General features: G+C 40.3%; 1 protein-coding gene and 1 long non-coding RNA gene across 4 annotated transcripts in view; both read right to left on the minus strand.

Moving 5' to 3' along the window:
• Positions 1-569: 569 nt before the first annotated feature.
• On the minus strand, positions 570-3,896 carry LOC109144365. The gene is made up of 2 exons (XR_005602657.1): positions 2,977-3,896; positions 570-1,752 (listed from the first exon to the last, which is right to left on the minus strand). It is a non-coding gene; the product is annotated as an uncharacterized LOC109144365 (long non-coding RNA).
• Positions 3,897-6,211: 2,315 nt separating this feature from the next.
• The window catches only part of IFT80 (intraflagellar transport 80), a 32,208-nt gene continuing 12,111 nt past the window's right edge, over positions 6,212-26,308 (minus strand). For 2 of the 3 annotated variants that reach the window (XM_039557013.1, XM_039557014.1), the window contains exons 8-21: positions 24,982-25,119; positions 18,777-18,956; positions 17,487-17,605; positions 16,926-17,000; positions 16,315-16,478; positions 15,708-15,772; positions 15,162-15,297; positions 14,674-14,821; positions 14,107-14,278; positions 13,677-13,694; positions 12,406-12,495; positions 12,148-12,320; positions 10,926-11,049; positions 6,212-8,567 (exon numbers count right to left, since the gene is read on the minus strand). In XM_039557013.1, the coding sequence (XP_039412947.1) occupies positions 8,454-8,567; positions 10,926-11,049; positions 12,148-12,320; positions 12,406-12,495; positions 13,677-13,694; positions 14,107-14,278; positions 14,674-14,821; positions 15,162-15,297; positions 15,708-15,772; positions 16,315-16,478; positions 16,926-17,000; positions 17,487-17,605; positions 18,777-18,956; positions 24,982-25,119 (1,716 nt within the window). In that variant the 3' untranslated portion in view covers positions 6,212-8,453. The remainder of the gene's footprint in view (positions 8,568-10,925; positions 11,050-12,147; positions 12,321-12,405; positions 12,496-13,676; positions 13,695-14,106; positions 14,279-14,673; positions 14,822-15,161; positions 15,298-15,707; positions 15,773-16,314; positions 16,479-16,925; positions 17,001-17,486; positions 17,606-18,776; positions 18,957-24,981; positions 25,120-26,308) is intronic. The other variant, XM_039557015.1, reaches the window with a different exon arrangement.

Here is a 26,308-nt window from a genome sequence, read left to right on the forward strand (position 1 = left end):
TTCCAGCTGTGACAAATTGTCCTGTAGTGCCTTTTAGGATATTCCAGTGTTTCTGTGTCCAGCTGCTCCCACCCAGCCCTCTGTGGCCACTCAGCTCCTCCCTGGATCCCAGAGGGATTCCATATGGATGGTGTGGGATCAAGGCTTAATCCTGGAACCATTTTTAGGAGTTAAGATCATTCGATTCAAAGCAAAACCAGCAAATCATCCCTTACAGGAGGAGATGCTCATTGTTTGTAACACCAAAAGCCTCAGCCAAAGTCATGGCATGAGAGGGAGCCTTTCCATGGAGTCAAGGGATTAAAATCCCAATTATGAGGAATTATTGCAAAGGGCAAACCAGTCTAACCCAATCTTTCTAACGCTTCTGTTTAGCAGAAGGAATAAAGAATATTTTCAGTGTCACATGCGAGCTGGAAGCCTGACAACCCATTGGTATCAATATCATTACCCTGTAATATTATCTTATTGTTGATATTCCCACCTTTTATGTACTGGAGAAAAGAAAATTGTTTGAAATAAATAAATATTTCATACATGAAATACAGAAATAAATGTCGAATGGATAGTAATGAATAAATTCTATTTGTTTATTTGATTTGATTATTGCAGAAAGCACATTTCATTTCTGGAGGACACCCAAACGTGTTAACAGCCTGGGAAGGAGTCAGAGTTGTCCAGGAGGGTTTCAGCCTTTCTCTCTCACTTTCCCTGGTTTTTAAACAGCCCAACAGCAAATATTTGCTGGCAGTGGGGATTTCTGGGCTGTGAGGTAATGGCTGCTTGAGTTTTTTTACATCTGCAGAGTCATCTCCTCGGGTTTGGAGCCTTATTGCAGTTACAGATGTGCTTGAGAAAGGGGAGGCACTGGAGCTCAGCTTTGGGGTTTAATTCCAGCAGTTCAGAGCTTTCCCTGAGCCCTGCTCCGAGCTCCCTGCTGATGGAAGGGCTTCCTTAGGAGCTTCTCTGGAAGTTTTTACAGGAGTATCAAGAACTATTTTGTTCTATTAAGAACTATTTAAGAATTATTTTGGCCTTGGAGGAGATTCCCACTGGGCTGTGTGTGATTATCATGGAATCCTGGAATGGTTTGGGTTGGAAGGGACCTTAAAGCCCATCCCATTCCTCCCCTGCCATGGGCAGGGACACCTTCCACTATCCCAGGCTGCTCCAACCTGGCCTTGGACACTGCCAGGGATGTGGCAGCCACAGATTTTCTGTCCAACCCCCAGTGCAGCAGCAATTTGCACCATAATTCCTATAAAAACCTCAATTATCACAAGGTTTGGGTCTAAGGGTATTAAAATATCATTGAAGCTGAGAGTGCTGAGCTCATTCCTATCACATCCAAAGCTGTGCTTCCCTCCACCAATCCATGGGATTTTTCCAGCTCCCAAACACGTGAGGCTTTCAAAGTCTTCCTAAAAGACAAACCTCAGGTCATCAGGATGTTTATTCCTAAGTAGTTTTCCCATATTTGAGGGGAAAAACACCTCAAAGGGAGTTCAGACGTGAAGCATTGCTGTGCCAAGAGCATCTTCTGGAGCAGGTTCCCGTGGGGAAGAGTTTGGAGCTCCCCAAATGCCAACGGTCCCGGGGACAATCACTCCATCAAATGGTTATTTTGCCGTGTCAGCACTTTGGCACCACCTGGAAGATGTGGATGATCTTAATGATCTGCTGCTCCAAAGGGATCGATGGCCTTCTGCAGGGGTCATTTGCAGGATCAATAGTTGTCCACCCCCTGTAAAACTGGAGAAAATCAACTTGAAAGCTCCTTCCCAGAAACAGCTCCAGATTTTACCTGACTCCAGGGAGTCTCAAAGTGGGTTTCCTACAGATTTTGGGACGGGGCAGGCAGGATGTGGTCACTAATGATGGGTTTATTCCTGCTCACAACTCCTGGTCCTGCCCCAGTGCTCTGCTGTGCTTGGGGGACAGAGAAATTCCAGGTTGGATGGAGCTGGGAGCCACCTGCTCTAGTGGAAGGTGTCCCTGCCCATGGAATCCTGATAGAATCAGAGATCCCTGCCTGCCACCACACTCCCACTCTGCAGAGATTTCCAAAATGTGGCAGCTGCACCACCCCAAATCCCCTAAACCCACAGAAGATGCAGCCCCTACATCCACGGCCACCCCAGGATGAATCCTCTGGCCCTGATTCCTCATAAGCCCCTATTCCTGCATTTTCCCAAGCCAGGCATGGGGCTGCTGGGGCTGGGGCAGCTGGAGTGAGCAGAGGTGGATGCCAGGACTGGAATTCTTATTCCCTCTTGCACCCTGCTCCCTCCAGCCACGGTTTTCCTTGTCTGATGGGACACGGAGCTGCTCCTGAGCCACTGCTGCAGGCTGAGCACCAAAGCCCAGCTCACGGCACACAGGGCCAGCCAAAACGTTGGCTTTAACAAGCTATCAACAGGATTTAATATTTCATGGAGCTCTGAGGGAGCCACAGCTGGTCAGAACTGCTGTTAAAAGGCTGAGCTCTATTAACGGCCGGGCGGCTTCGCCAGGCGCCTGCTGTTTACTCACAATTGGCCTTCAAAACACCACATCAGTTATTGTCAGGTCTGGAGGGAATGTGGCCTCTGGAGCTGCTGCTGGAGCTGCCGCAGAGCACCCCAAATCCTGCTGGCCACGGGCAGGGACGAGTCCCCAAAGCAAAGGGTCCCCCCTCTGCGAGGCGGCTGCTCCAGCAGCTCGGTCCTAAAGCAGCTGGGGCTGCACCCACTGCTGGCACCCTCCTGCCCTCTTTTCCCAGCCCCAGCCCCCTTCTGCAGGGAGAAATGCCCCAAAAGTGAGGAAACAGATGCAGAACAAATCCCTGAAATGCAGGGAGAAACTGCAGTTTCTCCTCGTTCGCCAGAAGCCCAGCACCACCAACCCTTCCTTCCTCAAACTCTGCATCACAGCTGAGAACTTGTCCCCTCCTTTTTTGGTCCTGAGCACTCCAAAATGTGTAATAGATACAATTACCCAAAACTGGGGCTGACAGCAGGGGGATGGCTTGCAGCTACCAGCAGCGAAATCATCACCAGTCGAGTAAACAGGACAAAGGAAACAAATTTACTCCACGTGATGGTCACGTAGGTGGGTCAGCAGCCGCCTATCAGATCTGGCAGGGTCACCTAAAAGGAAACCAAGCAGAAAAGGTCTGGTCAGCTTTTGCCATGTTTTATGTTAGTCAGTTTTTCCATGACTGGATGAGAGCTCCCTCTCCTCTCCCTTTTGCTGGAGTTTTGCAATTGAGCTGAAGGTAATCAGCAAAGCACACAGATGAGGGGCTGTGGTCACGGGGGTGGATTGGGACACCAGGAATGTCACTGCTGGGTGACACAGGGACCTGTGAAAAAAGCTTAATGGCAGGAATAAAAACCAACCTGCACAGGGCCCCAGTCTGTCACTGCCCACTCTGACACCGCTGCTGGCCTTTCTAAGCTGCAAAATCAGTGGTGGGCCCTGCACCTCGAGTTGCTCAGAGCTCAGGTATCCTCAGGTACCCTCCTGCCCTTGGCTCCTGCTCATCCCTGCACCCTCAGGTTCACTCTCACACTCTTGGCTCCTGCTCATCCCTGCACCCTCAGGTTCACTCTCACACCCTTGGCTCCTGCTCATCCCTGCACCCTCAGGTTCACTCTCACATCCTTGGCTCCTGCTCATCCCTGCACCCTCAGGTTCACTCTCACATCCTTGGCTCCTGCTCATCCCTGCACCCTCAGGTTCACTCTCACACCCTTGGCTCCTGCTCATCCCTGCACCCTCAGGTTCACTCTCACATCCTTGGCTCCTGCTCATCCCTGCACCCTCAGGTTCACTCTCACACCCTTGGCTCCTGCTCATCCCTGCACCCTCAGGTTCACTCTCACATCCTTGGCTCCTGCTCGTCCCTGCATCCCCGCGTTCCTCCCCGCTCCCGGGTACCGCTGACCCCCGTGCCCTCACGCACAGGTTACCCCTGCCAGGGCCCCCGCCCCACGCGGGGCTCAGCGCTAAGCTCGGGGCACATCCAGCCACCAGCTCGGTGGCGGGGCCATCCCGCGCTGACCCCGCCGGGTGAGGCCGCGCCTGGCCGCGTGCCCCGGCCCCATTAGGCCGTGAAGCGCCGCCAAATGGCCCCATCAATATTTGATGCGGATCGAGCCCGCCGGGCGCGGATAAAGCGCGGCGCTGCCGGCGGCGAGGCGCGCAGCGGGGATGGCGGGCGGCCGGGACGGGCCGGGGCCGTGCGGCCGGGACGGCTGCGGCGGGGCGGGGGTCGCTCCGGGGGCGGTGGCGGGGCCCCCGTGGGTGCCGCGGGCGCGGTGGCTGGCGCGGAGGCTGGCGGCGCTGCTGGTGCTGCTGGCGCTGGTGGCCGCCGGTTGTGCCCTCCGCCGCCGCGCCTGCTCCGCGCCCCGCCGCGCCCGGCCCCCGCCCCGCCGCGCCCCGCCCGCGGCCCCGGGCACCGCGGGCACCGCCACCCCGCCGGGCCCGGGCACGGCCGTGGAGCTGCCGCAGCTGCCCAGCTACGAGGAGGTGAAGCACCTGCCCAGCTACGAGGAGGTGAAGCACCTGCCCAGCTACGAGGAGGCGCAGCGCTGCCGGCCCGCGGAACGGGGCGCGGCCGCGGGGATCCAGGGGTGAGTCCTCCGCGCCCAGCCCCGCTGCGCAGCGCGGGCACCGCACTGATGGACGCGGCGGGACCCGCGGGACGGGGTCATCCTCCGGACCCCGGGAGAGACAGCGGACAGCCCCAGGTGTCCCAGGCGGGATGCGACGCCAGGAACCGGCAGCGTTCCATAGTGGGACAATGGGGATCCCCGGGAAGGCTCCACACCGCAGGGTGACCTGCTGGACACCCGGCTCTGCAAGGGGACGTGTCAGGGACAATGGGGATCCCCGGGAAGGCTCCACACCGCAGGGTGACCTGCTGGACATCTGGCGCTGCACAAGGGACCTGCGGAATTCCTGGGGACCGTGGAGGGATGGGACACGCTGCCTGGGAAGCAGGGACCCACTGGGACAGCCTGTAGGACACCAGGGCGCCTCACAGGGACGTGGCACAGTCCTGGAAGGACTTCCAGAAGGAAGGTGACTTGGGGACATCACCTCCAGTAGGAGGACGTGGAGTGATGGGAAGAGCTGGCTGCAGTTTGCCGCAGCATTCCCAGCTGCCCTCAGCTGGGCTCCTGCTCGCCGGGAGTTTTGGGATTGCTCAGCTGTGGGACTGTGCTGCGAGGACATAACTGGGTGATCCTCATCCCTGCCATACCCACGGGTGCCAGGGGGAGGTTTTGGGACAGCCAGACCAGGCTGTGCTCCCTGGCACGCTGCAGTGGGTGTACGGAGTGGGCAGCAGGGGAAGGAGGGAACCCTTCCAAATCCTAATAAAATATCAGCACCTCCTGCTACCATGGCTCTTATTCACTGAGGGGACCTGGGACCCCTCCTGCTCTAAGGGAAATAAATGTCACAGCTGCCACAGCTCCTGGGAAACCTTCCACAAACAACGCAAACACCAATCCCCAGGGAAAGGCAGAAACAACCTCCATCCACCCTTGAATACCTGAACAAGCTGGGAGTGCCTCATTTACTCCTAAATTCTCCCTACAGCATCACCACGAGCTCATCCCACCTCTCCTGACAATTGGTCTGTGCCCAAAGCTTTCATAAAATACCTTTTTTTTCCTTTCCTAGCCTGACTTTAGCAGGTGGAACTGAGGATCTGGTCAGTGCAGGAGCTGCAGCCATGAGCCCTGTCCTTTATCTCTTTGGAAGGTGTCTCCACTGGCAAAGAAAACCTGCAGGTTTATTTAAAACAGAGATTAGAGCACTTCCAACTGCAGGGCTCCAACTACCACAGTTGTTTCTTTATATAAAGTAAAAAAGTTCTTGCAGATCCTTCAGGAAAAACACAGAAATAATTATTTTTTGTACAACCAAGCTCTGTGCAGACAGAATTCATCCCTCTCCTTCCCTGAAGGTACCAGACCATCCTATTTTCCCCAACTTTACAGCAGGGCAAAGGCACCTGAACTAAAATTAACAGGTTAAATTCCAATATTGGAAATTTTATAGCACAGGGCGACCCCTGACTGATTTGGATTGATAAACTTTGGAAATAGAGATTCTTACATGTGATCAATTCATAAAAACCTTTTTTCTCCCTGGCTCTTCCCCATCCCCTGCAGAGTAAAATATCATTTCTGTTATCATGAAAATGAAGAAATAGAGGTCTTAAAATTGCTATGTTTAATAAAAAACCATGTAAAAACCAATGTAAAAGACGTATGTATAATACAAACAGTAAATTGCTTCTCTCCAACCTCCCCCATCTGTAGGCAATACAAACTTTATACAAATATACATTAAAATTTCAGAATTAAATTTTAGAAAGCTTCAAGCTTTTCCATTATTGCTTATTTATAATTTTGACTATTCTGGAGTGAATAAGGCAACAATCACCAGTTTTTTCTACAGGAAATGGTTCCACATAATCTGTAAAATCAAATTTTCATGTCAGATGATTCAAACCTTCCTCCTGTTCCAGTCCCAAAGGGTAAAATCCCACAGACAAACCCAGATCTCAAAGTTTTACCGCCTTAAATACCAGAAAACAAAGTATTTTTAAAATTTTTTCCTCTGAGCTATTACAAATATGCAGTTGGTTTTTAAACACCCACCTGACCTTTTACTTCTACCTCACTTGAGGACTTTATTTTTCACTTAAAGATGCATTTTTCCACCTCCCTTTTTATAATCAGAGAGGATTTACTGTGGTCAAGGTTAAATGAAGTGAACGAACAAAACTCCCCACCCTGCAATGTGAAAATCTGGATTATATTTGGGTATTGATCCATCACAACAGCACCTAAAAACCTGAATATTAATCATGTTAATTCATCTCTGTTTCTTAAATTGGGTTATGATGGTTTAAATGAAGCAGTCAGTAATTAAATAAGAGGTATCGCTTTTTAAAAGAGGGTTTTCAAATAATTTCTTGTTCTGGGCAATAATGTAACCAAAATATACCTGAAACATCTGTATCCTCCTGCTATTTTTTTTTTTACTTAATACTGAAAATAACTGAAAGGAGGTACAAATTTAATCCAGAACTTTGGAATCCCAGACCAACCAGCTCAATATTACCTTGGCATGGACAGATGGCACTTTCCTTGGAATTACAATCTCTAAAACCCCTGCCATAATCCCAGAAAAGCCATATAAGATAACGTCTTCTCCTGAGAATATTCTGAAATTCAGATTTCATACCCAGGGTCATAACTGTATTTAGAACCTGGTGAAAACAAAGAATAAAAGTGCATTTCCAAAATATTTTGCTTTGTTTTCTATTGAACACGAGCATGCTCAGGACTGGATGCCTGTGATAAAAAATGGAATTAAACACCTTTCCCATCACCTCCAAATGTAATTAAAACACCCCAAATATTCTTTTTTCAGCAGTCAGTGGAGATCACCACATGCAACAGCTCTCAGATATGTTAAAAACCTCCACATTTATTCGGTTTTATTAAGAAATTTATGCAAGAAAAGGTCACACAATGATCCACAAATTCGCTGTATGTACAGCTATTTAAGGTTTTGCTGGTAACATTTGAAAGATACATAATATATCTTGTCAGTGCTGAATAATCTGTTAATATATTTATAACACAGAATGCAGCCAGTTTTGGATGTGAAACAAAGAAAAATGTATCCTGATGAAATAACACAAATACAAAAAAAAATATTTACAAATCAAGCGCTTAGGGCAGAAAAAAATACATGAAATACTCTCTTATTTTAAATATTCTTGTCAGTTTTACATGTCACATGCTACAAATGCTGTTTGTTACTTCCAACAACCCTGAAAGCACATTCCAAAGTATTTTAAACAGGAAAATACCCTTTTACTGCTGAATGCTTTGTTCAGTGACAAACCTGAGCTGCTGAAATCATCTATTAAAGAACTTGCTGGTACATCCTAACAGAAATATGTCTTACCACAGCTGTGAGGGAAATATTTGTACTTTAGAGGCTCAAGCTCCTCTTTTTATCTTACATTTCCAGCACTTCCACTTTGCTTCATTTGTTTTAGGGCAATTTAAATGAGTCTGGAGAGGCCCCTGAGGCTGCAGAAAGAACCAAGCTGCTTAACTTGGTGCTTAAATGGGGACTTCATGAGAGGCAACCCAGGTTAAAGAATATCAGTGGCAACGAAAATTTAAAGCCACAAAGACAGAGACAGTGAATTCCCTTTTTTTCTCAGACATGTAGCACTCACTGGCACCAGACTATAAACCCAGCTCAAAATGAAAGTAAATAATTCATTCTGTTTGACACCCAACGCTTAAAATCTACAGAAATTCTCACTCCTGTAGCCCACAAAATGTTTGCTGTGGCTTTTTTTTCACATTTGTCAGAACAAGCCAGTACCAAATATTGAAGCAGCACTTTAAAGGTGTCCAAAATGTCAATTACTGCTGCACAGTTACACTGGTTCTCACTGCAGGACTGGCTGCTGCTCGTTCTCTTTCTTTAGCAATTTCCATCTCTATTTTGGCTTTGATTTTATTCCAATCCACTTCCAGCTGTAAGAACAGAAAAATTAAATACACAGAGCTCAACATCAGAGGGAAAGAGGTCAGTTATTCAACTTGAAAATACAATTATAAAGTGTTGAGCACACAAACTCCTGAAAGAGATGAAGGCACAGCTGAGTTCTAACTGAGCTTCCACCTTCAAAATAAACCAAGCCTGAGGTATTTTAATAAATCCCACCACATCTCAATGTGTCTGGCAGTGTAACACAAAAATAACCTGCTTCTAATTCAATACCATGACATCAGTGTCCTGCTACTGAAAATTTAGCCCTGTGTCAATAATTTATGAGTGGTGTCTCCTCCAAGGAAGCTGATAGGATATTAAACCAGTTATCTGCTCAAACAGAAATCAGATTCCTGCTTGGAACTGCCCTTCTCCATCAATAAATGTTTTAGTTTCGCTTTGGCATTTCTCCAGCTGCAGAGAATTGTCATTTTCTGGCTGTGTTTTGTGTCAGTGAAAGCTCAGACAATAGATACAGCACAGTATCACAGTACAAATGTGGGTACAAGAGTTGTCTCTTCCCAAAAATGTGTGACAAGGAAAAAAAGGGATCATGGTGCATTTGATGACCATAAAAACACATCCAAAAATGAAACTGTGCAGTTCAGTTTATTGCTGGAGAATTAACACTGTCAAAGGTGGGATGGGAGAAGAATTTCAAGGGCTGCACAGGGAATTCTCCTCTGTAATTAAGTCACGGGATAACAGGGAAGATTCTCTAAGAGGGAAAGTGAAACTGCAATACTCAGGTTCTCAGGTGAAAATATAATAATAATTCCTCAATTCCAGAGGCACTTACTGGGTCCAGGATTCCCAGGATATGTGCAAGGTATTAAGAACCTGATATGTAAAATAAAACACACTTTTAGATCCTGTCTGGCTCCAGAAAAGAGAGGAAAAAACCTCTTCATTTAAGCCTGAAGAGGTTTTAGGTTGTGAGAGAGAAACTGAGATCCTTTTTAAGTCTGAGACAGAACAGCAGCACAAAATCTTGCTTTTCTTTTCAAGTTTCTTCTGATTTGCTTTATGAATCTGGCAGGTTGCATTAAGAATTTAATTACAGCTTAAAATTCACATTATGTAGATCCTTCCTACTCTCAGATCCAGCAAAGACCTCCAGCACCTGGATGTGGAAAAGGACTCTTCCCCTCCAGAAATCTCCTGAGTGAGACCCAAATCTCACGACTGAGTAAGGTGAAAAATCATCCTGCTCACACCTTGTCACTGCCAAGGTGGAATTCCTTAGGAATCTTTCCAGAATCTACAGCTTTCTCAAGGATTTAAAGAAAATCAGGATTATCTACAATGTCTATCAGAAGCACCACGGGATTTACATGATTTTTGCTCTATCATGGGTTTTATAGAACACACACTTCCTGCACAGCAGCTGGAAAAGCTGCAGGGTAAGAATGCTTGGAATCTGTCCTTTATTTTTCTGTATTTTCCAGGTAAATTACTGCAGAGTGGTTCATTAGGGGCAGACTTTCGTTTAGGAAATGAGAATCCTTAAAAGTGCTAAGAGCTAATGACTTCCATTAGGAATTCAGCTTTATTCAAAGTGAAACGGGCAGTGTCCAATTAAAGGATGTGAATTCCCAGCTCAGGTGTTCCCTGATCCATCAGCTGCAGTGGATAAAAGGATTTCACACAAAGGAAAGGTCTCTTTTGATAATTTCACCCTGAGAATGCTGAGGAATAAGGAGGGGAAAAGCAGGAAGGACTTGAGGGCTGCTGAGGGGAATTGCACACGTGGGTGCCTCTCCTGAGGGAAATGTGTGGCAATACTCCAATGGAATCCAAGATCCAGCTTCTGAACTTTAGGATGTGCCCTCAGCCTTCAGGATCTGTTAAATACTAATAAATTGATTTCCTGATGATGCAGAGGGTTTCCAATAAGTGTATCTTGAACTGTTTATCGTATTTATCAGAATGGTTTGTAGTTCACTTCATAAACATCCAGATACCTTCAAAGTTTGCTGTTGTTTCTATCCATAAAATGCCACAAAAATGTTGGAGATGTTTAAGAGAGACACACTGAACCATGGTGAGGTTTAGCTCCCTGTTTTATAGAAAACAACTGTGCCTTCACTGGTGTGATCTTCACCAGATATTAAATATATATATTAAACATATATATTGTGAATCTGTGCCTTCAAATACAACACATGTCCAGCTATTCCTGGCCCAGCAGCCCCATATCACGCCAGCAGCTGTAAAAATGTCACATTTATGTGCACATTTGAACCACAGAAGGAAAACAGAGGTGCACATCCATCCCACCCTCCCCAATTTGCCACAGAGCTCATTCTGAAGCAGCAGGAACAATCCTGAGGGATACTTACACCTTCTGCATACTGCAAAAATCTTTGGTTGGTTTCTTTTTTCCCAAAATCCTCCAAGAACTTCTGTCTGTAAGCCAGGACCGTGTCCACGTGTGTCCTGTGCTTCACTGCAAGATCCAGGGCTCTGGAATAAAGCAGGAATGGCTTGGTCAGGCTGGGGAGATGCTCTGGCACAGCCACAACCACCAAGGTTCTGCAGATACTCTGAGGGTGAGGGCAGGGATCCCAAATCCAAGCAGTTCCACATGAGGATCAGCAGGTTAAAAGCAGCCAGTGATGAAAAATACCCAACAGTTATTTCCACTGACAACCTCATCACATCATCATTACTTTGACCACAGGAGGCTTTTTATTCCAAGGAAATGCAGAGTATTTGAGAGTTTAGCACAAGGGGCAAAAATAATAATGCTTAATTACTTTTTTGTAGTCAAAAATAGGTTCTGAACACTCATAATACACATTTATGGCATATTCTATATAATATTTACAAATATTGTATAGGTGGGAAAGATTAGACACTGGATTAATTTAATTCATTATTCACATCTGGTTTCTCCTCAATGGCTTAGAACACTGATATTTGATATACAGAGAGTTTTTAGATGATATATAGAATAAAAGAATATCCTTTTACTAATATCCAGCTTAAACCTCCCCTGACACAGCTTCATAACAAAACAACAATCACAGATATGTGGGGGAAAATCAACCTTTTGCCTGAATATATGAATATAATAGCAGAGAAATTAGGAGTGAACAGCTCAGAGGATTCTGTCAGAAAACGTGGGGGTTGGTTTTGTTTAAAGGAGAAATTCCTCCTTTGTTTTCTCAGCCCTAATTCATATTTTCTCCACCTACACAATGCTGGGAGCCTGAGTAGCCACAGCTCTATTTTTAGCAACAAGACACTTCAAACCAGCCCAAATTCCACAGCCAGTCTGGGGCATCACTGAGGACTTCTCTGTGCTAACAGTGATGAGAAAGCAAAATGTTATTTCAAAATGCTTCCAGGAAGATTTTGGGCTTTTATCACCAAATATTTGTGTTTTCTAAATATGACACAAAAATGCTGCTTTTTTTTTTTGGTTGTTGTCAGGCTATGATTTAATTCTTTTTTTTTTTTCCCAAGTCGTGGGTGATTAAAAGATAAAAAAATGAGTCAGCAATAAAACAACTGATTGAAATAATCAGGAAAACATATTTTAATGGGAAAAAATCCTACCTCTCCCAGTTGTAAAGGTTAATGTTGACTTGAATAGCTTGGTAAACCAGGCCTGACTGAAGCAGGAGGGTTTCAGCCTCCTGGGTGCTCCCACTGAACAGCAGCATGTGAGCCATCCTGGATTCCTTGGATGGCAGATCCTTGATGGAATTGATGTACTGCACTTTGTCAATCTGCTCAGGGGCAGGACAGCAAGGAAATTAATTCATGAACTTGGTTTTGCAACAATTTAATTGGGATTTAAGTGCATTTTCTTACCTCCCCAATTGCTGCATAGGCAATTTCAGCTGTGGTCATGTCCTTGTTGGCCACTGCCATGGCAGCCAAGCAAGCCCACAGGGTCTGATCCTGAAATTCAAAATACAAACAACTTCTAAACCTTCAAATATTTATTATCATGCTACAAACGACTCCTCAAAGCAACTGCACAAGGCCTGGAAATTATGGGTAATAATACATTTCTCTGTGTGCCATTTATGGCACTGTGGTCTAAGTCTCTTATTAGGAAATTATTAATTATTTCTCAGAACTAGGAACTAGAAAAACTTAATGGTAATAATAATATTACATTTTTCAATTATAATTTTTATTACTTCTATTGTTTCTGTGAGGTTTTTTTTGGGTTTTTTTTACACAGCCTTGAGGAAACCCCACAAATTCAGAGCCCAGGAAGACCCTAAATGACATTTTGATGGATTTTCAAGTGACAACATTACGACAATGACACCCTAATAAACCATATTTAAGCACAGTTTAAGCTACCACATCTAAAACTCTATTCAGACAGGAAAAAGGTAATTTTTGACTGTTTAGTTCATGTGGACTGCAGGAATTAAATGGGTCTTAATATTTTTGTTGAGTGTGTTCAATAGCGAATCTGGAAATAAAGGCTTTGCCCTGTGAAGGTTTTTGGAAGGATCACTCTTGATTTAAATCAGAATTGACACCTACACTGAGGATGTTCTAAACCCATTCCCATATTTCCCAACTGATTTTTCCATGACTCAGGACAAACCCTCCTGCAGGCAGCCCATAATTTGGGAGGATTAAGATTGTTCAGAGAATCAAAAGCTCAGAAAATCTGTGTCCCCTTCTATTCCCACTTCCCTTTTATTTAGAAAATCAGGTGATAAATGCTGAAAACTCAGCCTGAAATTATCCAGGAGATGAAATTTCTATGAGTTGTTCCTTGATAGGTTTTGCTGCTTTTTTCCCCCACAGAAATATGACCCATTTTATTATTCCTGACTGGAAATACTTTCTACAGTCTACTTGGGAATACTAAAATCAAAATATCCTGACTTGGATGCTTAAATCAGGTGATGTGGACACTAAAAATAAAGATTCTGTTACAATTAATTATAATAATACAACCCAAATTATCTGGATGTGCATTGTTTTAATAATTCAGTGACACAAATACCTGAAATACACATTTAAGGTCATGACAAAAGTGCTAAACTTTTCTAGGAATAAATGGGAATGAGGATTTGAAGCGATTTTGTTGTTTTAAAGACTACCACACTCACCTCATCTGTTGCTGTTGTCTAAATAAATACAAAAGAAAGCAATGGAAAAGGAAAAAAAATAAAAAGAAGTGAAATGAAATATGGAAAATAACAGGTAATTGTGGGAATGTCACTTTTAATTGGTTATATTAAGGCCCAGACCTGAAAACTTAAGCCTAAAACTAAATTCTGTGAGCATCTCTGTTCAATCCTGCTGGATTTTGGTGTGACTAAAAATAAGAATTGTTATTTATCATGAAAGTTATGAAATTATTATGTTATGGAATTAAGAAAACCACATCATTTTCCACGAGCAGCCAAAAAAGTGAGTGACAAAGCAGGCTGGAAATGAGATGTAGCATTTGATAGGGAGAGATCACTATGAAAGGACACTTAAAACCATAAATATCCCATGGAATGGTACCAGAATATTCCCAAAAATCAGCTGTACCTTGACAAAGCGACAGAGTCTGACCCCATCTTCCCACCTGGAAGCGCTGACATAGTCATGGAGAATTGCAGGGTAAGGGGAGATGTGGAGATGGACAAGGGACCCATCTGCTCTCCTAATTGTGATCTGATTCCCCACAAAACTCACAATCTGGGGGTTTTTGCTGAATTCACTGTGTGGAGAAAGAAAAAGAAGTTAATACTCATTTGTTTTTACAGGGAAGAATTTACCACGAATTCTTTGTGACCTAATATTTTGTTAATGTCGAACGTAATTTAACCAAATACTTGCTGTTTGTTTTTTACAAAAAACTGAGGCAGTATTTCATGAGGAAGAACTTAAATTTTGCTTTTCCATCAAGATGCTGCTCTACTTTCAAACCCCACATCATCATTTCAACCCTGAGCTTTATAATTTTCCTTATAAAACACTTTTGCCTCATTTCCTAATCAAGAAACAGGAGAATTTCAAAAAGTTGCAAGCCCAGCTTTTACTTCTCCTGACCACAATTTGTTAAGGAAGGAGGAAAATAGTTAAATCATATTTGGATTAAAAAGGATTTCTTACCTGGCATCTTTTTCATAGAGAGTTTTTGGGAGAAGATCTTTATCCACATAGACTGTGTTGGGATAATACCAGACTGTGAACCTGGAATCCTGAATCCCACACAGGATGTTGGATGTGTCATTCCAGGCCAAGCTTTGCACCATTGTCCCTTCATTTACAGACAAGAAATAATGGACATTGCCATGAGAAACTTCAAACTAAAGGGAATTCTCCAAGGGGGCTTATTCATCCTTTTGGGTTGTTTCTCGAAGGTTTTAACCCCAAGTTTGTAACATTTTAACTGCTGCTTTACATTGAACTGACAGAAAAATTATCAGAATTTAGATAAAATGTACTGAAATTGTTTCTAGCTCTATCATATAAAAGCCACAGGTTTTTTTTTCAAGTTCAATTTCACTATTAATTAAGCAAAATGTTGTCTCTTGCATTAGATAAAAATCTGTTTCCCTGCCAGCATCTTCCCAAACACCAATTTGAATTTTTCTCACCTATTTTGACAATCTTCTGCTCTTTCCCAAACCTTTTCACTGAGGTGATGAAAAGATCTCTGTTCTTATCAATAAAAGCTATTTTCCTCTCATTTGTAAGTCCTTTCTGGTCCAAAGCAATCTCCACGATCTCTGTCTGAAAAGGGGAAAAGAATCTCTGAATTTTATTTTGGAGATTTAATGTCTGGACATTCAAATTGATTTTTTTCCCTAAAAGCAAAGCAGAAAACTCTTTGATAAACTGGGCTGAGAAAATACTTTTTGTGTCATTTCCCTGTGGAATGAATCATTCAATGGGGTTGGAATTAATATTATTTTAAGGTCCTTTCCAACCCAAACCATTCCATGATTCTGTGATTTTATAAACTGAATTTCATGAAGATTAAAACAATTTGAAGACAACACAAAGCATTAAAAGTCAGTTGAAAAGCTCCATTCTATTAAGATTTTAAAACCTTTAATGGGTTTTCAGTCCCATTATGGAGGAAGCCCATTAGTGATCCTTAATTTCTAAGTAAAATAAAGTCATTAAATCCTTCACTTTACCTTGTGGGTCAGAGGTTTTCCATCACCCAGGGGCTTCCCAGATAAAGCTTCAAATATAAAGATAACTGAAGAAAAATAATGATTTGCTTTATTAATTAAAACAGCAGCTTTCCATAGATTTTCCCAGTGATTCCATTTTTTTGAGTGTGATTTAGTGCAAGTGGATAAAATATTCTGTGTGAGCTTTACCAGTGATTTTCACACTCTGGTGAAAAAAAGAATCGTATAAAAAACTGAATTTTCACCTCCTATCCCTATTTTTCATTTCCTATCTCAAATGGGGCTTTACAGAAATGACACCAAGTTCTGATAAAAATCTGCACTCAGAATTTAAATAAATCCACATTTCCAATACCAGATTGACTCAATCTTAACCCACAACTCAATGAATGGAAATGTTTAGAAAGAGAGAAAATTGACTGAAAAATCCCATCAAAGAGTAAAAACTTACTCAAGTATTTTCTGTAAATATTCCACGGATCAGCTGGAAGTTCGAAGCCAAACCATTCTCTTGAAGTTTTGAAATCAATTTTAAGCAAGACCCATAATTTGAATTCATTTTTATACTAAATATATGTATTTTTCTAACAAATAAACCAGAATTTACCCTTCTCATCAGCTTTGTCCTTCACTGCCAGGGTGTCATTGCTCAAGGACACTGTCTGGGCATTTAAAACATCTGTTCTCATGCCTGGATATTTTGGAGAGGAAATTAATCTGCCCTCATAGGAATATAAATAAAGTCCTCCACCATCTACAAGAAGAAAATGCCTACAAAAAAAAAAAGAAAAAAACCTGAACAACAGAGAAGTAAATCACCAAGTAATACAGAAAAATCATATTTTCAACAACGGGTTTAATATCCTGCAACTGTTTTTCCAGTTTCCATCATTTCTAAGCTTTACATTTCCAAGATATTCTGGAAGTTCTGTATGGAAAAGTTTGGTTTTAATGTGAGTATTATCTTTTGCCAAAAGAAATGTTTATTATGTGAAATATTCATGATTTTATCTGGGTATTTCTTGTTTATTTACAACATTTCAATTTGAGCTTATTATGTTCATTATATATATGTATATAATAAATAAATGTATTTATTTTATATATAAATAAATACATCTATGTATTATTTGTTATATATATAATAACTGAATTTATTTATTTATTCATTTAATAATTATATTATGTTCATAATGAACATTTTAAGAAGTCAGGTACCTTTCTGCTTGGAGAATCAAACTCACAGTTCCTTCCTTTAGATCAAAAATCAATGGAGTGTTCCAGTTCTTTGTCCTGCAAATATAAAAAATCAGCATTAAAATCATTAATTTTCACGTATTTCAAGCACAAAGTTGGATTCAGTAAAGAAAACCCCATATTTTTAATCACCTAATATTCCTAAAAGGGAGGTTTTCCAACTTCTAACAGCATTTAGGAAGCCAAGGAACACTGAGAAGCACAAAATACGGTGGAATAACACCTCTGCCTTCATGGTTTCATCCCTTCCCACCAGCAGCAGCTGCCCCAGGAGCCTTAAAAACCAGCAAAATGATATTTATATGGATTCTTTTATTTTGAAAATATTTCTGACTCTTTCACCGTGATCTGGAGGTCAGAGAGTCTTTGTGCCCTATTAGAGCTGCATCAGCGTTCACTGAGCAGATATTCCTGAGCAGAAAATCTCCATTAATTAAACCTTAACTTAATTATTGTGCTTCCAATCGAGTTCCTGCCACTCTTTCCCACAAAATCTGAGCAAGAGGAATTAGTGTTACTCACGAGAACACGTAACACTGAAGGGAAGTGGAAACCACCAAATATCCATAGTTCAGGGAGGCCTTTATGACCCTGTCCCGGAATTCCAACAAATCCACGGCATCGTTGATGACATTGTGCACCTGAGCAAAGGAAAAGGGCCACAGAATGAAACAACACAGCTGAAAGGAAAACTGATTAGTGACATGCTCTTGTTGAGAAAATCATCCGAGATGGAGGAGGTCTGAAAATTCCCATTTTAAGATTGTTCAGTCATTGATGATTTGAGTATTTGCAATAACACTTCAGTGATCCCATCCAAACAATCCAGCAATACCCAGGATTGGGATGAAGATGTTGCAGAGCTCTAGAATTTTAATGATTCCACACTTGGAAGCACAGGAAATTCAGGAGATAGGCTGGGTGGCCAGGTTTTGGTTTTGTTATTTCGCTTAAAACCTGCTCAAGAAAATCAGAATTTGCCTCAAATCAACACAGATTTTACAGCTCAAGAGATTTTAGGGAGATAAAAATCCAAGGGGGTACCTTAAAAAAAAAGTATCCTGTTTTTTTGTGGGGTTTTGGGGGATTTTTTGGAAGATGTCACCATTCCGAGGGTGGTAACTTCCTTCTGATGTTCTCCATTATTCACCAATTGCAAAACAAGGTCTGAACTCAATTATTCCAAGAGCCCAGAAACCATTGCCAAGGATATATTAATTGCTACGTCCACCACAGCATCACTCATTAACTCATTGTAATACTCAGGAAAAACATCCACCTGCAACATTTTTGTAGGATTTTCCTACATAAATATATAGGAATAAAATCACTATCAAATACAAGAATTAAAAATGAGTCCTGACTCAGGGTTAGCTACACTTCCTCAGTCTTTGCATATTCAAAAATAGGATTTAAATCCCATGGAGATCATTCCCAAGTCCATCTGGTACGAGTCGATGTCTGGGAATGAGAGAAAAAACTGGGAATTTTTACCTGATTTGTGCTGTGTGTTCCCAGACTCTGACTCACAACATCCCACCCACTGCCCCAGACTCAAATCCAGCACTGCTGCTGCTCCAACTTCACCCAATCCAACATGAAAAGAAAAAAACATTTTAGTTTCTAATTAGGAATTTGATGCTGAAAAGAGCAAACTTGTAATTTGGAAAATGTGGAAGGCCGGAAATCTTTATTATCCCAGAGAGTGAACGTCGTGAGTCAGTGTCTGGGAACACAAATTAACTTCAAAACTCCCATTTTGCATTAAAATAAGCTTTGTGATCAGACTGCCCGGCTCTGATGTGATTTTACCTTCATGGTTCTCCTCTTAATTAAGGTGATTTCAAAGTTTTTCCACTCCCAGTGTTGCTCCACCACGTGGGCAAAGATGACGTGGCCGTTCCCACACGCTCCGGCCAGCTGGGTGCCATCGATGGACCAGGAAATGGTGAAAATGCTGCCAGTGGTGGGCTTCTCCAGGGCATAAGACCACTGGAAAAGGAGAGAAAATCACAATTCAAGTTATCCTGTATTTTTTAGAAGTCATTTATCGTCATAAACACATTTGCAGGGTTGGGGTTTTTGAAGGCGCAGCAATAAATGAAGTTTTTATTGCATTGGGATTGGATGTTTAAGTCAGACTCTGGCAAAGAAAAAGCATCAGGTAAAGCAGAAACTAAAATGTCAATATGCCTGAAGTACATCAGATACCAGTTTTCTACTCACAATTTATTGCAAGTGTACTCTCATTCATAAATCCAGGCAATCACAACATAAAATTAAGTCAAGGTGCTTAAGAAATAATGGTATTTTCTCCACTCTGTTGTTACTGTCCACATGAAGGATTAATTAAAAATTTCCTCCAGCAGAGACTTTTATTCTTAATTCCCCCAGCCTTATCCATGAGACCCCTCTGAAGTTTAGACCCTTATTAATAAATCCTTGTCAAAAATGAGAATTTGCAGACTAAGACAGTTGTTTTTTATTTCCTGCATCTCAGAAATAGAGATCACACCAATCACCCTGAATCTCCAAAGAGATGTTTCCCTGAAAATGGATGACAAATAAAAATTAAATCATCTTTTTAGCGAATTTTAGGAAGATATGAAAGCAGATTTTAGAACAAGAAGCAAATCTCAATTATTTCCTCTTTATGTAATAGAGTATTTAAAAAAAACACGTAGTAATTGAAGAACTACCTGAATATTCAAATATATTTGATGTCTTAAGGAGCAATTCAATAATAAAAATCATGCGATTAAAGTTAAATGCAAACATTGGATTGACTTTTGGACACATGAAATTATCTGAAAAGGGGGACAGTTGGAAGAAAATCTTTCACCTGATGTTTCTAGCATATTTCATATACTGATTTCTTTTGCAGAGCATAAAACCCCTAAAAATTAAGTCCTTCACACGAAGTCTTCATATGATTTAGATCGAAGGAAATCCCAAAAAGTGGAGTAAAATAAAGGGGTTGGACTCAAAATGTTCAGTGGGAAGGGAACTCAATGGGGTGAAGTTCAACCCCAGTTGTGCTCCTGGTTTGGGAATTCTGCGTGGAATTAAAGCTGTTTTTTACACATCAGGGTGAGTGAAAGGTGATGTTGGCACTGCCTGAATCTCCATTTTCAAGCCTCAATTTTAAGGCTTCACCTTCCACATCATTCCCTGTCTGTGTGAGCTGCACTTGGGAAGGAAATTCCAATTTTTGGAGACCAGTCCATAACTGCTCCTCTGCCTGGCCAGCACGAATTCAGCCCCAAACACTCTCTAGTAATCAAAGTCCCAATAATTAAAGTCTGACTCCTCCCACGGCCAGGAAGAGCCCTGGAATGTTGTGCCCAGCACTGGGAGAAGGCTCTCCCTGACCTCCATCCCAGATGTTTTTCCCAGCTGGGATCTGTCTGGGAACACTTTGAAGAAGTTGTTTCAAGCTGAGCCCTGGGATCCTCCCAGCCAGACCCGGCTGTTTCCGAGGTCATTTCCCTTGGATCAAGGATCCACCCAGAAGGAATAAAAGGGCATCAAACCATCAATTAAAAACCACTTGAAGGGCTCCAGGAATGTTTTTTTGGAGCTACTTTTCCATGAAAAGCAGAGACGCTGCAGCTCTGACAGGATCCATTCCCAAAATTACTTTGTTTTATAAACCTTTTTTTTCTTCAGGTCATTGAAAATCATTCAAATATTTCCAGATTAAAACCTACACTTTAAAAAAAAAACCCAGAGAAAGCCATTTCAAAGCTTTATTTTCCAGCTGTTTTTGAAGGCTCTGCGTAATTCAGACCACTCCAGTGATTCATGCTCCCTGCAGATGTCTGCTGCATTTATCATGGACATAAAATGTTATCAGAAAAATCACTTCAGCTCTTCATTTTTAAATAGAAAGAATTAAAAAACTGGAATAGCTGCTGTGTAGTTCCTAAATACAGTGATTTTCTTTGTAGGAAAGGTCTGACTGTGACTCCAGGAATGAATGTTGGTCCAACATTAATGCACTATTAGACTTTGGGTTCTACTTTTCCTGTGCCATCGTTAATTTTTCACTGAATTCTCTCAAGAACAAACCCAGGAGTTCTGAAAGTTTCATTTTGTTAAATAAATACATAAAAGCAGCAACTTGAGCTTCCCTTTTCTGATTGCACAACTGAGTAAAACTGAAGAATTGCAGTCCCTAAATGCTGCCTGACTTCCTACTCAATTCCCATTTCTGGCTCCCGGGATGTGGCTGAAAGGATTTCAAGGAGCACATTCCCAGAACTCTGTCCCAGGAACAAGGACAGGCTTCCACATCTGGAATATTGATGCTCCAAGACTCAATCTGAGGGATTTAATCAGCAATTTCTGGACTGAAAGCAATAAATGAATACACATCATACCCATTTTTAAAACAATATAGTGAAGAGAGAGTATTTTATTTTATATAAATTATATATAAGTAGGTATAATTTATAAATTAAAAATATAATAATTTATTAAAAAATAAATAAAATAACAAATAAATAGAAATAATAAACTAATTAATAACAATTTATAATATAAAGTATAAATTAAAAGAGCAACACTGATGTCAGCTGTGCAAAGGACACTTGGATGTTCCTGGCTGGATTTTGCTTCCCAGGGTGAGGAGTTCTGAACAGGGAATGCTGATGTCAGCTGTCAAATTGGATCTTACAAGGTTTTAACAGTCATTTTCCAAAGGAAATCCACACTTGGGACCACCTGAAGATGCACACACCTATGGAATTAGCTTGTTGGAAATGTATATGTAATATATCTATATATAGAACTCCTCTGATATTGAACTGAATATAAACTAAACTGCTATTTCACAATATCAGATTTAGAAATATATTTAGTATTAGATTTATGTATTATTTATTATTATTTTACCTATTATTATCCCCACAGGAAATCACACAAGATTCTCTAACCCAGAACCAATCTGGAAAACTGGAGGTAAGAAAATCAGCTCAACATTACAAAATAAACCCCCAAAAGAAGATACCTAAAATTGTCCAGAAATCCAACAACATTCCCACAATTACCAACCCAAGAACTAAAATAGGATGCCAAACTGTCCCCTATAAATTCTTCCCCTCAGAAAATGAAATATTGATGTAAAGAATTACTTCCATAGGTGATCCAAGTGCTTTAATTTTCTTCCAGAAGTTGTATTAGCCAATTCCAATAAATTAAAATATGCCAGCTTGGAAAGAGTTGCTCAACAGCATAATTCCGTGGGAAACCTATCCATAATATTTTTGCTTTTATTGAGCTGCAAAGAATTCAGGATCCTGAACAGTAAAAGCAGATCAAACAGGGGCAGTGCAGAAAAATCACCTGATTTTTTTACACTGCCAAATGCACAAGACTAAAACTGAATGGAATGGGATCACAGCTGTAATTCCATAGAAAACAGATTTTTTTGGGATTTCCTAGTGCTCTAGTTTTGGAAAGTTCATTTCTATCAGAATGATAGAAAAAATATGTATTGTACAAATGTGCTGCACACATTCATTTCCAGAAGCTTGCTCCCTATTTTATATCTGTATAATATCAGTATCATGGTAATTTTAAGGATAAATTATATTAATTTTAAATTAATCACACAGTTTATTGCCCTGAATAAAAATCATTTAATGCTCAACATTTAAGTAATTTTCAGAGCTTCTCTGGACCTGCTGCACTGTAGTTTTAATATTCCTGGATGGTTTCTATCCTCAGTATTTTTTAGCCACAGCACCAGACTTCCACTGGTTTTAAATGGGGTGGGGCTGAGGAATAGTTACCCTTGCAGAATGTTTTATTTTCCAAAGCTATCAGGCAATATTCCATCTTTTTAATAGAATTTCTAGCAAAATTTGATAGAATATAAAAATGTAAGAGGATCAGTCCAATATGCAAACTGACAGTGTACTAAAATAGCCAAAATTTATTCTGTAATACAAGAAAAAGTTTGAAGAATGTATAAAATAATTTAAAAATTTATGGATTAATGGAAATAATTGCTTTTGTTACACAGAATTTGCTCAGCAGAGTGATGAAGACAGGAGTAAAGAAAAGGGCAGGATTTAGCAGTCAAATAAACATCAATTTATAGATAAACATCCCCAGATAAAAAAAAGTTCAAGAAGAAGAGCACAGAGCATTGGGAAAATAAACAAAAAAATCAAATTAAACTGATCAATCCCCATTCAGGGTAAATAAATCATTAACAGAAGATGCATAAATACATTCAGCATTACTTAAATAAAAATTGGATGCCCCTATTTATTAACTAAAATCAATAATTTGACCAGTGTTTCACTTTTAATGTTTTTTTATCACTGATCTCTCCACACTTCCAAGGCCCTGGGAACACAACCTGCCTGTAGGACAGCTTTAATAATTTATTTTATATATAAATATATGATTTCTCTTCAAATGCTACAGAATCAACAGTGCTTTTTTAACAAAGAAATACAACTTAAAATGTTATTTTAAGTTTGTTTTTTACCATGAAGCTGCTTGAACATCGTAGAGAGATAGAAAGAAAATGAGAAAAGAGCACAGAGTGCAAGAATTTAATTTAATTATGCCCCAAAGTGAACACATATGCCAGAGAAGTGTTAATGATATATATTTATTGTCCTGATGGCTCCCTGGAGAGCAATTTGCCAATGCAGCCCCATTACATCAGACACAATAAAAGTGTCTGGGCTGACCAGGAAAAGCCAGGTCTGGTTCTCTTCAAACTCCATCCCATCCTCCTTCTCCCTCAATTCCAGCACAGCCACTCCTTCAGTCAATATTTACATTCAATGTCATTATTTACATCCAAAATCCTGAATTTGGACAGAATAAATTATCAGTGGGAGCTGCTAAATACACAAAGCATCTGGCACCAGCTACTGTTCATTTTTGTTTCAGAGTTGAATAATAAACCAGGTAAAATAATCTTTACTTTAGACAAGAAATAAACCTGTCTGCATTAAAATTCCCAATAACCTGTTCAGTATTAAATGCTGATTAAAACATTATTGGTTCTCAGCTAGCAGGAGTCTGACCCAGACTTACAGTAAATTAAATTACAGAACAAATCTGGAGATATAAAAAAAAAAAAAAATTAAATCAGCAAATTGACACTTTGCAAAAGAAAGTTGCATTTGAGTACTTTTCCTTCAAGATAATTATAATTAAATTTTACTTAGGAACTTGTAATTGAATTCTATTTATACACTGTCAGTGAATATCAGTGAAATCAGAATCACTACAAAAAGTGAAATATGAAAACTCGGACTTTATCCTTATGCCTCTTCTCAGATAATCTTTAAAGGTTCTTCTTCACGAATTCAAAATATCTGAAATACACACTCCAAATTCATGGGGAGAGGAACCATCCCTGACTGAACACACCCAAAACACCACGGCAATTTTTTCCCAAAAAGAGCAACAAGCACAATGAGAAAAGAGTTAGAAAATGGGACAATATAAGTCCCAAATAATCAAAGTTTGCTGCAAAAAATCTGAACAAAAATGTGCAGAACCACAAGGAACCCACAGAGACAATGAGATCAATCTGTGCTAACTCAGAGCACCAATGAAGGGAGCTGAAACTGCATTAAATTCATTTTAACTGGAGACCAGGTTGAAAAAAACCCTGTAAAAATGATTCAGGAGTAAACCTTCAAAGGAAAAAAAGATCATTAAATAATAAAAGTGCAGAGCATGGTCCTTCCTTTTTTATCAGGTTATTGTTATACACTCCTTTTTATGGCTAAAAATTGCAATTTATGATTAGTTATGACCACAAGACATGTTTGTGAGCTCTGTGCTTTTAGGTAAAAACCTCATGTCCTAAAAGGCAAAATATTATTAAAAATAAAATATTCTGGTCAGCAAAAAGGTGCTGGCAATCACAAGTAGTTGTTGTTAATAAAATACCCACCCATACACTGATATCCTGAGGAATACTTGCTGTGATATCAATAAATTTGGACAATTCCACCCCTATTTGCAGAGTTTTACTCACCCCAGTTTTATCACAGAGACGTAAAGTATTGAAAGATCCCACAGCAAACAATTCTCCATCCAGAGCCCAGGCAACAGAAGTGATGGGATACTCGTGGGGCTGGGAACTGTACAGGGCACGGCCAAAACTGTCCCAAACCTGCAGCAAAATTGAAATATCCACCCATGGCAGCACACTCTGGGGGCATTTTGATTATTCCAGAAGAATAATCTTCCCTCATGTTTTCAGTGGAACTTGAAAAATCACCTCCATTATAGCTCGCTTTTGTTATATATGTTTTTTTTTTGTATTTTTATTATTCCAGGAGTATAATTTTCCCTCATGTTTTCAGTGTAACTTAAAAAATCACCTGTATTATAGCTCACTTTTGTTATATATATATAGAATTTTCCCTCATGTTTTCAGTGTAACTTAAAAATCACCTGCATTATAGCTCGCTTTTGTTATATATGTATTTTTTTTGTATTTTTATTATTCTAGGAGTATAATTTTCCCTCATGTTATCAGTGTAACTTAAAAATCACCTGCATTATAGCTCGCTTTTGTTATATATGTATTTTTTTTGTATTTTTATTATTCTAGGAGTATAATTTTCCCTCATGTTATCAGTGTAACTTGAAAAATCACCTGTATTATAGCTCACTCTTGTTATATATATATATAATTTTCCCTCATGTTTTCAGTGTAACTTGAAAATCACCTGCATTATAGCTCGCTTTTGTTATATATATATATTTTTTGTATTTTTATTATTCCAGGAGTATAATTTTCCCTCATGTTTTCAGTGTAACTTAAAAAATCACCTGTATTATAGCTCACTTTTGTTATATATATATATATAATTTTCCCTCATGTTTTCAGTGTAACTTAAAAATCACCTGTATTATAGCTCGCTTTTGTTATATATATATATTTTTTGTATTTTTATTATTCCAGGAGTATAATTTTCCCTCATGTTTTCAGTGTAACTTAAAAAATCACCTGTATTATAGCTCACTTTTGTTATATATATATATATAATCTTCCCTCATGTTTTCAGTGTAACTTAAAAATCACCTGCATTACAGCTCGCTTTTGTTATATACATTTTTTTTTGTATTTTTATTATTCCAGGAGTATAATTTTCCCCCATGTTTTCAGTGCAACTTGAAAAATCACCTGTATTATAGCTCACTCTTGTTATATATATATAGAATTTTCCCTCATGTTTTCAGTGTAACTTGAAAAATCACCTGCATTATAGCTCGCTTTTGTTATATATGTATTTTTTTTGTATTTTTATTATTCCAGGAGTATAATTTTCCCTCATGTTTTCAGCGTAACTTAA

The sequence above is a fragment of the Corvus cornix genome, chromosome 9, assembly GCF_000738735.6.
Source record: "Corvus cornix cornix isolate S_Up_H32 chromosome 9, ASM73873v5, whole genome shotgun sequence".
Taxonomy (NCBI): Eukaryota; Metazoa; Chordata; class Aves; order Passeriformes; family Corvidae; genus Corvus; species Corvus cornix.